The sequence below is a fragment of the Xenopus laevis genome, chromosome 9_10L (genome assembly GCF_017654675.1).
Source record: "Xenopus laevis strain J_2021 chromosome 9_10L, Xenopus_laevis_v10.1, whole genome shotgun sequence".
NCBI classification, from domain to species: domain Eukaryota; kingdom Metazoa; phylum Chordata; class Amphibia; order Anura; family Pipidae; genus Xenopus; species Xenopus laevis.
In genome coordinates, this window is record NC_054387.1 from 7,785,151 (window position 1) to 7,798,972 (window position 13,822).

The 13,822-nt window shown below is 42.2% G+C and overlaps 2 protein-coding genes across 2 annotated transcripts in view; one reads left to right on the forward strand and one right to left on the reverse strand.

Moving 5' to 3' along the window:
* Positions 1–13,822, forward strand: part of slc13a3.L (solute carrier family 13 (sodium-dependent dicarboxylate transporter), member 3 L homeolog) — a 70,515-nt gene that overhangs the window by 7,169 nt on the left and 49,524 nt on the right. The gene's annotated exons all lie outside the window — the stretch shown is intronic.
* On the reverse strand, positions 1,956–12,411 carry LOC121398344 (DNA-dependent metalloprotease SPRTN-like). The gene is made up of 5 exons (XM_041577510.1): positions 12,324–12,411; positions 8,911–9,028; positions 6,047–6,158; positions 4,613–4,741; positions 1,956–2,296 (listed from the first exon to the last, which is right to left on the reverse strand). Exons 1-5 carry the CDS (start codon positions 12,409–12,411, stop codon positions 2,117–2,119), a joined length of 627 nt encoding a protein of 208 aa, XP_041433444.1. The 3' UTR covers positions 1,956–2,116.

Below are 13,822 nucleotides of genomic sequence, written 5' to 3' on the forward strand. Positions count from 1 at the left end.
TGGAATATTGTAAAGGAGGGGCAGGATATTGCGTAGCTAAGCCATGTTCTGGGCAGTCCTATTGCTCCATTCTAGAAAATGATTCATCCAAGGGATTAAAGAGATTGCTGTACAGAGGGCACGGGTGTAGGAGCAACCGCCTTTCTGTCGCCTTCTCGTAATCCACATTTAAAACAAAATTCCCTCTGAAATGGTTTGCCTTGAAACTTTTCAGAAAAAGTTGAAAAATTGTAAAGTTTTCTTATTTTTGTAGGAAAATTTGTACTATGATATTAAAATTAATTTATAGCCGTAGCTTCTTAAGAGTTGGTCTTTATAGAGCCATCGACACATGAGCATGAAGTCCACATTGGTGCCCATCATCTGTTTGGTTCTGCTCCAATATTGATGCATAGCGGGTGCTTACAGTGTGCCGAATTCCAGGAAATACAGTGGAACCTCAATTTTACATCCCCTGATTTTAAGTTACCCCTCATTTTACATTGTTGTTTTGTGGTCCCACCTATATATTATGCATAATACATTTTCATGGATTTTACACCATTTTTTTCTGGTCCCCTGAAAAGCGTAAAATGGGGGTTCTACTGTACGTCAACGGGGCTCATTTATAAACATTGGGCAAATTAACACCTATGCAGTAACCTATAGCAACCAATCAGATCATTGCTTTCACTGTTCACTGATAAAAGCTAACCACTGATTGGTCATGAGTCATGAGCCCCATTGACGTACAGTAAAACCCCCATTTTACACTTTTCAGGGGACCAGAAAAAAATGGTGTAAAATCAGGAAAATGTATTATAATGTATATAAATGATGACCAATGACCTTTCAGCCTTTGTTGTTATTTAATGAGGCCCATTGTCCCTTATATTCTCCGTACATGTCTTTAATTATTGAGCTGTTTGCATCTATTATTTTTTTTCTTTATTATTCCAACCTTACCTAAATTAGGGATTCAATCTAATTCAGGGTTTGGCTAAGGATATGACCAGATATGGATTTGGACAAATACAAAAAAATAAAGTCATAGTAGTACTTTATTAGAGTACAGTAAACAGAGGAACTTTCCTTGGAGGGTTGAGAAGTGTTGGCCATCTTGTATTTCTCCTTGTAACGTACTCGTCTATCAGGAACCTTGAAAGCAGTGGCTACACTCAGATGCACAGGGAACTCCTGTGGATTCCTGGGTTCACCAACACCCTTTTGGGGCTTTCTGCTGCGGAACCAACAAGGAGTTAGTGCGTATAATTAGTAACAAGTCCGTAAAAGAGGTACCAGCAAGGATTAGGCAAGACGTAGTTGGAAAAAAGGGCAAAAGGGTCGAGGCAGACGGCCAGAATCGGAGTTAAAACAGGCAGAGGTAAAAAAAAAAACCCAGGATATTCCAAACAGTAGTAACACTTCATCAGGATCTGCAAACAGAAGCCAGCTTGGGCACTGTCTAAATGGGGAATTGCCTTTTTAAAGGGAATTTGGCGGCAAAAATTCCAACTCTGTGCCGAATGATGACGTTGTGACGCTCGGCGCCAAAACGCGAGCGTCGCAACGCTCAGTGTCAAATGCCAACTAACCGGCGTTGTTTCCCACATATCTGATGCGCGTGATGTCAGCGCTGCCACCCTCAGCCGGTTAGAGATGCACCGGGAGGTAAGAAAGCCAGGGGATCTCCAGGTATGTCTTACACTCCTTAGGGAAACTACCTGTGGCTGTGTAGCTAACAGATACTCTATCCCTCGGGTGCTGTAGTTTAGTCGGCTTCCGTTGTATAGACAGATAGAAATAACCTTCATGAATCACAAATGAGTCTGTTATGGAGTTTTAGTTCTTTATTGGATCCAATATTTACTTCATACAGTTGCATACAGTCTCTGGCAGTTATTTGTCTTCACTGGAGCTTAAACTCTGCTCCTCTGGTTTGGAGGCAATTTTGCTCTTCTGGCTCCTATTGGCTTTACATAGTCCTTGGCCAATTCAACGTAGACGTAGGAGTCTTTGCCCATGTGAAACATCTCATGCCAGCTCTCTATGGAGATCACATGTTTTCTCCAAACCTCCAGAGCTATGCCGTATTAGTTTAGCATTCCCATAGTGAGGGTCTCTTCTGTGCAGGACCCTAAGGCTCAGAGGTCTTTATGAAATTTCCTCCACATGTCTGCTCATGCTCTTGGAACCAGCGCTCCTTGGCGGAGGGCGCCAGGTTTCTTGCTCTTTTCACAATCTTTTTGCAGGGCCCATCGCATTCCCACTGATGCTTCTTTAATGCCTCAACTTCTTTGTGAAAGTTGTGTTGAATCTGCGCAAATGACAACAGAAAGAAAATGTCAGCCAATTATTATAGGGGTTGTTCACCTTATCTCTATAGTAGACAAAAGATGATGTAGAATGCAGTAGTTTTAGGGTCAGGGCACACGTTTAGATTCGGGGAGATTAGTCGCTCCTCTTTCTTCGGGGCGACATCCCATCAGCGATTTAGATTCTAGCCAGCGGGTGGCAGTTCGGGGAGATTAGTCGTCCCGAAGAAAGAGATTTGTCGCCGGGCGACTAATCTCCCTGAATCTGAGCGTGTGTCTCTGCCCTTACATTCTAGCCAGCGGGAGGCAATTTGGGGAGATTAGTCGCCCCGAAGAAGAGGCGTTTTAGGGCAGAGACACGCGGTCAGATTCAGGGAGATTAGTCGACCGGTGACAAATCTGCTCTTCTTCCGGACGACTAATCTCCCCGAACTGCCTCCCGCCAGCTAGAATGTAAATCGCTGATGGGATGGCACTCGGAGCAATTTGTTTTTCTTGAAGTCGTCTGAAGTTTCCTCGTGAGGCAGCTTCGGAAAACGAAGTGCTCCGAGTGCCATCCCGCTGGCGATTTGCGTTATAGCCAGCGGGAGGCAGTTCGTGGAGATTAGTCGTCCGGAAGAAGAGCAGGTTTGTCGCCGGTCGACTAATCTGACCGTGTGTCTCTGCCCTTAAACGCCTCTTCTTCGGGGCGACTAATCTCCCCAAACTGCCTCCCACTGGCTAGAATGTAAGGGCAGAGACACACGCTCAGATTCGGGGAGATTAGTCGCCTGGCGACAAATCTCCTCTTCTTCGAGACGACTAATCTCCCCGAACTGCCTTCCACTGGCTAGAATCTAAATCGCTGATGGGATGGAAACTTTGGAAAACGAAGCAGGGAGGCAGTTTGGGGAAATTAGTTGCCCTGAAGAAGAGGAGATTTGTCGTCGGGCGACTAAGTTCCCCGAATCTGAGCATTTGTCTCTGCCTTAGTACTTGGGGGTCAGATGTCATTCTTGTTAATTACACCTTTCACTTTTGATGTATTGTACAGTGCAAGATAAAAGGTTTATCACCCCAGGCACTTACTCTATGGCTTTCAAGTGTAACTTTGCCTTTATGACCCAGTCTAACTGCAACTACACAATTCTAAACATGTCCCGGCATCCGGGAAGAGTCCCATTAAAGGGGTTGTTCGCCTTTAAATGAACTGTTAGTATGAAGTAGAGAGGGATATTCTGAGACAATTTGCAACTGGTTTTCATTTTTTATTATTTGTGGTTTTTCAGTTATTTAGCTTTTTATTCAGCGGCTCTCCAGTTTGCAATTTTAGTGCCTAGGGTCCACATTCCCCTAGCAACCATGCATTGATTTGAATAAGAGACTGGAATATGATTAGGAGAGGTCTGAATAGAAAGAAAGAAGCAACAACAATATTTATAGTCTTGCAGAGCATTTGATTTCTTTTTAGATGGGGTCATTGACCCCCTATTTGAAAGCTGGAAAGAGTCAAAAGAAGAAGGCAAATAATTCAAAAACGATACAAAATAAATAATGAAGACCAACTGAAAGTTGCTTAGATTTGGTTGCACTATAACATACTAAAAATTAGGGAAGCACCGAATCCATGGATTCGGCCAGGATTCGGCCTTTTTCAGCAGGATTCGGATTTGGCCGAATCCTTCTGCCCAGCCGAACCGAATCCGAATCCTAATTTGCATATGCATATTAGGTTTGGAGAGGGAAAATGTGTGACTTTTTCTCAGAAAACAAGGAAGTAAAAAAATGGTTTCCCCTTCCCACCCCTAATTTGTATATGCAAATTAGGGTTCGGATTTGGTTTGGTATTCGGCCAAATCTTTAGCAAAGGATTCGGGGGTTCGGCCGAATCCACTCCTTTAATCATTATTATGGGGGTTATTTATCAAGGTCCGAATTTGAGTATTTCTAATATCAAACTTCGAGCAAAACCTTATTTATGAAGAAAAAAGCCCAAAAAAATAGGGGTGGGCAAACTTCGGAGCTTTCCCCAACTGTTCATAGATTTCTGAAAATACGACTATTTTTTGGAGTTTTTTGGGCCAAAACCCCAAAACCATCGGATATGGGTACGGACATCCCCAGTGACTTTAATAAATCTCGTTTTTTTTTGCTCCGAAAACTACAAATTATTCGAGGTTCGGATATTCGGACCTTGATAAATAAACCCCTATATCGGTGTGTCTAATCCCTGTAACTTTCGCTGTCTATTCCTACATCAAATCATATAATAATAATAATAATAATAATAATAATAATAATAATAATAATAATAATAATAATAATAACAAAGTACTTACCGCTATGTTTGTGCCAAGAGTTTCATTAAGGATTCCCATAAGATGTTGAAAATTGGGGCCGTGATCATCACCCGGATCTTTTGATTTTGTGACACACAGGTAGGCATGGATCATCTCATGGAGAAGGGACTGCAGAGAGAAAGCGTTTATAGTTTAGAGTAGACTTAAGGTATGAAGATCCAAATTAGGGAAAGATCTGTTATTCGGAAAACCCCAGGTCCCAAGCATTCTGGATAACAGGTCCCATACCTGTACTTTATTCCAACTAAGATATAATTAATCTTTATTGGAAGCAAAACCAGCCTATTGGGCTTATTTAGGGGTTTATTTATTAAAGTCCGAATGCCAAGAAAAAAAAATTTAATACAAAATCAGAATTTTCAGTGTGAAAATTTTTCTAGATTTATTTAAGTCCGATGCTGCAAAAAGTCTCCGTGGGAGAGGTCCCTATCCTATTTGGAAGTTTCTGTGTTCTGCACTGATCTAACTATTTCGGACTATTTGGGGGGGAAAAGGCTGAAGGTTCAGGGGGAAAAAATCATTTTGGATTTTCAGTTGATTTTATAGAGTTTTCCCCGAACCAATTATATCATGCTTTTTTAATAATAAATAAAGTCACATTGTAAATTCTAGTTTGGTCGGACTTTTCTTAAATAAAATACTCTGAAAATTTCGGATATTGATAAAACCCCCAGTATTCACATGATTTTCTAGTGTTAAGATTTTTATGATGTTTTTATTTCTAAATTACACTGCAAATAATTCACTCTACAATATAAAATGTCATTCCTGAACCAGCAAGTGTATTTAGTTGTAATATTGGTGTGTAGGTGCATCTCAGGTCATTTAGCCTGGTCATGTGCTTTCAGAAAGAGCCAGCACTTTAGGATGGAACTGCTTTCTGACAGGCTGTTGTTTCTCCTACTCAATGTAACTGAATGTGTCTCAGTGGGACCTGGATTTTACTATTGAGTGTTGTTCTTAGATCTACCAGGCAGCTGTTATCTTGTGTTAGGGAGCTGCTATCTGGTTACCTTCCCATTGTTCTGTTGTTAGGTTGCTGGGGGTGATATCACTCCAACTTGCAGTACAGCAGTAAAGAGTGACTGAAGTTTATCAGAGCACAAGTCACATTGGGACTAGGGGCATCAGGGAAACTGACAATATGTCTAGCCCCATGTCAGATTTCAAAATTAAATATAAAAAAATCTGTTTGCTCTTTTGAGAAATGGATTTCAGTGCAGAATTCTGCTGGAGCAGCACTATTAACTGATGCGTTTTGACATGACATGACAGTATCCCTCTAATTTATGAAGATCCAAATTACAGAGCGATCCATTATCTGGAAAACCCCAGGTATAGAGCATTCTGGATAACAGGTCCCACACTTGTAACAGAAACACACAATGAAGACTTAAGACACAAATCTCTTACTTCCACGGTGTCCCTTCTAGGCCGCAGTTCGAGGATTGGCTGACTCAGGTGTATTTTGCACTGTACGCAATTGTCATTGTCACCCAGTAAATGATGGGTCATACCAGCCGCTCTACAAACAAATAAGATGCACAGGATTAGCTCTTCTAATACACACACATATTATTGCGAAACAAACGTTAGTGATTCACAAATGGATTCACGCATTTATCAAAATTTGGATTTGTCTGGTTTTTAGACGTTTTTTTTTTTAAACCACTAAAAAAAAAAAAATCTCCATTCACTAAAACCGCAGATGTCAAGTCATTTATTAAAAGATCCTATCGTAAAAAGCACAAGTGTGTTCTCGAATACGAGAACTTTGTTTTCATAAGAAATTTCAAAAGGTGTAACTTGAAAAAGGACCCACTGGGGCTCATTTATTAACACTGGGCAATTATGCCCATGGGCAGTTACCTATAGCAACCAATCAGTGATTAGCTTTTTGAAGCCAGCTAAAAGCAGGACAGTGAATGCAGCAATCTGATTGGTTGCCATCGGTTACTGGCCATGGGCAAATTTGCCCTGCGTTGATAAATGACCCCCACTGACTTCTACATGAGCTCGGCAGCCTTTGCATGGCAACGTTTTGTATTTGTGTTTTCCGTGGTTTGTTTAATAAATTAGGACTTTTTTTGTGGTTTAAAGGCATTAGTACGAAGCACGAACGTTGGTAAATTGACCCCATAGTTGTACTCGTTGAGTTGAAAAGATCTGTTTAACGGTTATTACCCCATAGGCTGATGTTATTCCTGCATCAAACAAGCCCCTCCTGCTGCGTCTCGGACAGACAGCGGGAGATATGGGGGTAATTAGTTGTGGTTATGGTGTCAGTTAGAGCAGTGATCCCCAAGCTTTTTTCAACCGTGAGCCACATTGAAATGTAAGAAGAGTTGAGGAGCAACAGAAGCATGAAAATAGTTCCTGAGGCTGCCAACGAAGGGCTGTGATTGGCTATTTGGTAGCCCCATGTAGACTATCAGCCTACACAAGACTCGGTTGGGCAGTACACCTGGTTTTTATACAACCAAAACTTGCCTCCAAGCCTGGAATTCAAAAATAATCACCAGCTTTGAGGCCACTGAGAGCAACATCCAAGGGGTTGGAGAGTAACATGTTACTCACAAACTACTGGTTGGGGATCAGTGGGGCTCATTTTGGGCAAATTTGCGCCTGGGCAGTAACCCATGACAACCAATCAAATGTTTGCTTTCATTGTTCAACTGACAGCTGGCTGAAAAAAGCCAGTCACTGATTGGTTGCTATGGGTAACTGCCCATGTGCAAATTTGCCCAGTGTTTATAAATGAAACATGGGGCTGACTCCAGCATGAGCCAATAGTTTGAATCCCCAACTGGTAAACAGCATAAGTATTAGGAGTGCACCAAATCCACGATTTGGCCTTTTTCAGCAGGATTCAGATTCGGTTGAATCATTGTGCCTGGCCGAACCTAATCCGAATCCTAATTTGCATAAACAAATTAGGGACAGGAAGGGAAATCCCATAAAAATAAGGGGGGAAAAAATGTAATTTTTTTTTATTTTATTTCCCACCCCTAATTTGTATATGCAAATTAGGATTCTGTTCAGATTCGGGGATGCGGCTGAATCATTGGGCCTCTCTGAACTGAATCCTAATTTGCACTTACAAATGCATATTTTACGTCACAAAACAAGGAAATAAACATAAAAAACGTTTTCCTTTCCCATCCCTAATTTGCATTGAAAATCTTTCACAAAGGATTCTGGGATTTGATCGAATCCCAAATAGTGGGCTCGGTGCATCCCTAATAAATAGGGATGGGCGAATTTTTTTCGCCTTGTTTCGCTGCAAAAATGACGCCCATTGACGCGTGTAAAAAAAAAAATTTGATGCGCAGCAACATTTTTTTTGACGCCCATAGAGTTTAATAGGCGTTGGTGACATTTTGCCGGCGGCGAATTTTTGGCGAAACAAAACGGGTCAAATTCTCCCATCCCTACTAATAAGTATGACATGTACGTATCTATCTTGAGTTGTGCCTTCTAGGAAACGTCTGAGGGCAGCGCCCGAATTAAAACATATAATACCAAAATGAAACTCTAGAATAAAAGTGATGCAAGGTATTTTTGAAATAGATGATCCAACCACAATTAAGTCAGTTATTGTAGTGATGGCAGAGTTTTCCCATTAACAGAGGACAAATACAAGACAGGGTCACATTCAGTTCACCTACAGAAGACACGTGACCAGGGTTGGACTGGGGGGCCCACCGGGGCTGCTGTCCCAGAGCCCTCCCTCCGGCCTCCATTGCTGCGCTGACGCGCTGCACGCAATGTTATTGCCGAGGTTGCGGCACAAAAAAGTTTCTGGGTGCGGATTTAGAGCCGGGTTTTTTCCCGGTGTCCCGCCGGCCCAGTCAACCCTGCGTGTGACCGTATCTAACATTAGTTTGAACCCTTTGGAAATCCAGTTTAACGGCAAACATTCTCTGCCAGCTCAGCAGACTGGAGACCGTTGGGATGTGAAGGAACAGGCGGGGCCTCATGAAAATATCAAAAACAGTAGAAATAGGGATGCACCGAACCCACTATCTGGGATTCAGCGGAATTCCCGAATCCTTTGTGAAAGAATCAGCCGAACTGAATCCTAATTTGCATATGCAAATTAGAGGCAGAATGGAAAAAAATGTTTTGTGATGAAAAGTCCTGTGATTTCCCTTCCCGTCCCTAATTTGCATATGCAAATTAGGATTCAGATTCAATTAAGCCCGCTGAAAAAGGCCCAACCGTGGCCGAATCCCATACCGAACCCTGGATTTGTTTCATCCCTAAGTAGAACTCACCGAGTCATCTTCGTGCTCCACTTGACTTCCATCTCCGGCAACATCCCGGAAAAGAAGCGCTGATTGAACTCATGGAACAGGGCCTGGAGGTCTGGATACGGGTCAATAGTTTCCCAAACTGGATCAGTGATTGAAAGAGCATTATATGGAGGCTGCGGAGTTGCCGGGGAACTTGGCCAGTTTTGTCCCTCAAGAGTAGTATTATAAGGATTATATAAATAAGGATAAAAATGGGGGTAATTTCCTTCAGTCATGATGGCTTCCTATTGGTACCGTCACACGTCAGGAACTGAAAGTGACTGACGTGAAATCACAATGAGTGATTGTTGCTGGCAGATCCCATTGTGATGTCATGCGCTGCTCCATGGAAACCGTTATTGCCTTCCCTCCAGCAACTTATTTTAATAAACTAAGTACGTATTTAATAAATACGCGTGGCTGCGTTTCCCAAATACAGCTATGGGATCTGTTATCCGGAAACCCGTTAACCAGAAAGTTCCCGAATTACGGGACGGCCGTCTCCCATAGACTTCCATTGTAATAAAATAATTCAAATGATTAAAATGATTTCTTTTTTCTCTGTAATAATAAAACAGTCGCTTGTACTTGATCCCAACTAAGATATAATTAATCCTTATTGGAGGCAAAACCAACCTATTGGGTTTATTTAATGTTTACATGATTTTCTAGTAGACTTAATGTATGAAGATCCAAATTGTGGAAAGATCCATTATATAGAAAACCTCAGGTCCTATACCTGTAGTACTGGTATGCGATCCGTTATCCAGAAACCCCTTACCCAGAAAGCCCCAAATTACGGGAGGGCTGTCTCCCACAGACTCAATTTTAAACAATTAATTCATGTTTTTAAAAATGATTTCCCTTTTCTGTGTAATAATAAAACAGTCGCTTGTACTTGATCCCAACTAAGATATAATTAATCCTTATTGGAAGCAAAACCAGCCTATTGGCTTTATTTAACATTTGAATTGTTTTTTAGTAGACTTACAGTATAGAGATCCAAATTACGGAAAGAGCCCGTATTTGGAAAACCCCGGGTCCCGAGCATTCTGGATAACCGGTCCCATACCTGTAATTATAGGAAAAGTAATATTCAATTCTTCATCAATAGTTGAAACATTCGGCAGACATGAATTTGCGGCGAACATCAATGTTTCACTGCAGTGAAGGGATTAGCGAAACTGCTGCGTCCAAAAAAAATTGGCTCGCGTCAAAATTTTTTGGACGCCCAATGCATTTGGACCAAATAGTTGCATTTATAAAAATTTCGTTGACGCAAATCAAAATTATTTTCATGCCTATTGACTTCAATGTGGTTTGCGAATTTTTTGTGAATTTCGCGGTAAACGGCACAGATTCGCCCGTCACTAAAGATTTAAAGCCCCACTGTAAAGGCCTGGCATGTAATAAAATTTATACAAAACCATCTGTTTGCTGTTTTCTTTTTGTCATTATTACTATTAGTAATAATATTTATTTCTGATCTAGTTCTTGTCTCTTGCCCTGTGTTTGGCTCGGCCGGCTCTTTATAGATGTGTATTTAATTCTGGCTGAAGCCCATTGGCTTCTCTTTCCACTTCAGTTTCTGGTTGGTCCAGCAGTGCATCAGCGCATCAGTGCATCAGCGCATCAGTGCATCAGCGCATCAGCGCATCAGCGCATCAGCGCATCAGTGCATCAGTGTATCAGCTGGGGGTTATTGGGATTGGTGGGAACCTTTAGGCCGACCATGGAGCTTTGAGGGGGATCAAGTCCTCTGTCAAGTTGAAAGTGGAAAATCTCTTATTCAGATGGGACATGACAAGGGTCTGGGATTAAAGGAGAAGGAAAGGCATTTTATACTTGGGGGTGCCAAGCAGGGATGCACCGAATCCAGGATTTGGTTCGGGATTCAACCAGGATTTGGCCTTTTTCAGCAGGATTCGGATTCCGGTGAATCCTTCTGCCCGACCGAATCCTAAATTACATATGCAAATTAGGGGCGGGGATGGAAATCATGTGACTTTTTGTCACAAAACAAGGAAGTAATTTTTCCCCCCTTCCCATACCTAATTTGCATGTGCAAATTAGGATTCTGATTTGGTTCGGTATTCGGCCTAATCTTTCGCGAGGGGTTCGGCCAATCCAAAATCGTGGATTCGTTGCATCCCTAGTGCCAAGTGATTGTATATACTTACCTGACATCCCGGGCGGGTGCACCAGAAAACGGCTAGGGTTGGCACCTGTCCAGATTTCACCCGGACAACCCTTCCAAAAACCGGACTGTCCGGGTGAAATCTGGAAATGCGGACAGGCCATTGACAGGCCTCTTTCAGCTTCTTCTTTTTTCTCGTTGGTGCGCATGCACAGTAGAGGAAAAAGTGGAACTTAAAGGAGAAGTAAACCCCTTATTAAAAAAAACCCTACCCCCCTACCTAGTGTTGCCACCTTTTCTGGAAAAAAATGCCGGCCTTCCTATATATTTATCTTTATTCCCTATTAATAACATTGGGATCACTGACCTTCCTATATATTTATCTTTATTCCCTATTAATAACATTGGGATCACTGACCTTCCTATATATTTATCTTTATTCTCTATTAATAACATTGGGATCACTGACCTTCCTATATATTTATCTTTATTCCCTATTAATAACATTGGGATCACCGGCCTTCCTATATATTTATCTTTATTCCCTATTAATAACATTGGGATCACTGACCTTCCTATATATTTATCTTTATTCCCTATTAATAACATTGGGATCACTGACCTTCCTATATATTTATCTTTATTCCCTATTAATAACACTGGGATCACTGACCTTCCTATATATTTATCTTTATTCCCTATTAATAACATTGGGATCACTGACCTTCCTATATATTTATCTTTATTCCCTATTAATAACATTGGGATCACTGACCTTCCTATATATTTATCTTTATTCCCTATTAATTACATTGGGATCACTGGCCTTCCTATATATTTATCTTTATTCCCTATTAATAACATTGGGATCACTGACCTTCCTATATATTTATCTTTATTCCCTATTAATAACATTGGGATCACTGGCCTTCCTATATATTTATCTTTATTCCCTATTAATAACATTGGGATCACCGGCCTTCCTATATATTTATCTTTATTCCCTATTAATAACATTGGGATCACTGACCTTCCTATATATTTATCTTTATTCCCTATTAATAACATTGGGATCACTGACCTTCCTATATATTTATCTTTATTCCCTATTAATAACATTGGGATCAACCGTCATTTTTACCGGCCAGGCTGGTAAAATACCGGCCAGGTGGCAGCCCTACCCCTACCTTACATAGACCCCACCCCCCCCCCCAGCCTAGCCGCTACCCCGAGTAAATGCCCCTAACTTTTTACTTACCCCTTGGTGCAGATTTACGGCATCGGAAGTTCACGGCAGCCATCTTCTTTTCAGTCTTCATTGGGAAGTAAGTTCCGTAACTGCGCATGCATTGAATGTCACAGAAATTGCCAAATCGCCAGAAGAAGGCCCGATGAAGACCGAAGATGGTAGCGCCCGTGAACTCCGATGCCGGGAATCTGCACCGAGGGGTAAGTAAAAACTTAAGGGCATTTGCCCGGGGTAGCAGCTAGGCTGGGGGGGAGGAGGGAGGGGCTTATGTAGGGTAGGGGGTAGGTTTTTCTTTTAATAAGGGGTTTACTTCCTCTTTAAGCCACTTTCGTTCTCCTACACATTCGTCTGCCCTGGGAAATTTGAAGAAAGAAGAAGAACAGAAGATGATCGCTCACTGGAAGAACCCCGGGCAGGTGCTAGTGTTGCCATTGTTTCCGATTGGGGGAAAAGGGGCAGGGGGCAGGCAGATGATGGGGATCGGGGGGATGAAGTGGTGATTAGCAATTGGCTGATTGCCATGTCATTCAATGTCCTGTCCGGATTTCCTAATTTGGAAATCAGACAGGCAGTTTTCCCCCGGACAGTCCTTCCAAAAATCAGCCTGTCCAGGTGAAATCAGGTGACATCCCTAGCCGGTGCCGGTGCAGTTTTCTCTTGATAGGAGCTCCGGCCTGCGGTGTCTGGAAAGTAAAAATCCTACATCTTCTTCACCGGTTCTTTTGTTGTTGTCCTGGGGTTCAGTTGAGCTTTTTGTAGCAAAATGTGTTTATCCCTGGGGGTTAATTTAAGACTCCCTCCTGAACAATACAGTTTCTGTGCGCTCCCAAGACTTTTATATTTGCATATAACTGTTCAGATGATCGGGGGGGCCTTCAGCTTTTTGGAAATTGTCCTCAACGAGGAACCAGACTTGAGCAGGTCTTCCGTTCTTTGCTGAGTTCATTTGGTTTTTCCCATGGTGCACTCAACTTACAACTAATAATTAGTTCATCTTCAAGATTAGAGTTGTCACCTGTCTGGTTTTCACTGGCACAGCCTGGTTTTTGGAAGTGGTGGTGTTCCAAATGGCGGGGTTATTGTGGGGTGCGGGTTCCAAACGGTGGGGTTAGGGTGGGGTGCAGGTTCCAAACGGTGGGGTTAGGGTGGGGTGCAGGTTCCAAACGGTGGGGTTAGGGTGGGGTGCAGGTTCCAAACGGTGGGGTTATGGTGGGGTGCACATAATTTCAGGCAATGTATGGCAACATGGTGAATGCCAGTGGGGTCAGCCACGTGCCCTGATGTATGTGAGATCACATGATATTTTGGATTTACTGTCCCAGAGAACTCACAGTTGCTGTGTCATCGTCCACTGACTTGTGATGTTAAGAAATGCCAAGATGCCCATGTGCCCAGGTTAATATTGTGTCTCCGCTAATGATCCACTGACTCAGCTTTTCATCAGCAGGTTCCTGGGAAGTTGCTGCCATTTATTTTATTAACTGTTTGTTTAGCCGCTGTAGCGTTTA

Excerpts from the sequence above, each read along its gene's own strand:
- LOC121398344 (XM_041577510.1), bottom strand. The coding sequence starts at position 12,411 with ATGCGCAGTTACGGAACTTACTTCCCAATGAAGACTGAAAAGAAGATG. Across the intron at positions 6,159-8,910 it reads TGGAGCACGAAGATGACTCG|AGCGGCTGGTATGACCCATC; the intron begins GTGAGTTCTACT and ends ATTTGTTTGTAG. Across the intron at positions 4,742-6,046 it reads CTAGAAGGGACACCGTGGAA|TCCCTTCTCCATGAGATGAT; the intron begins GTAAGAGATTTG and ends TTCTCTCTGCAG.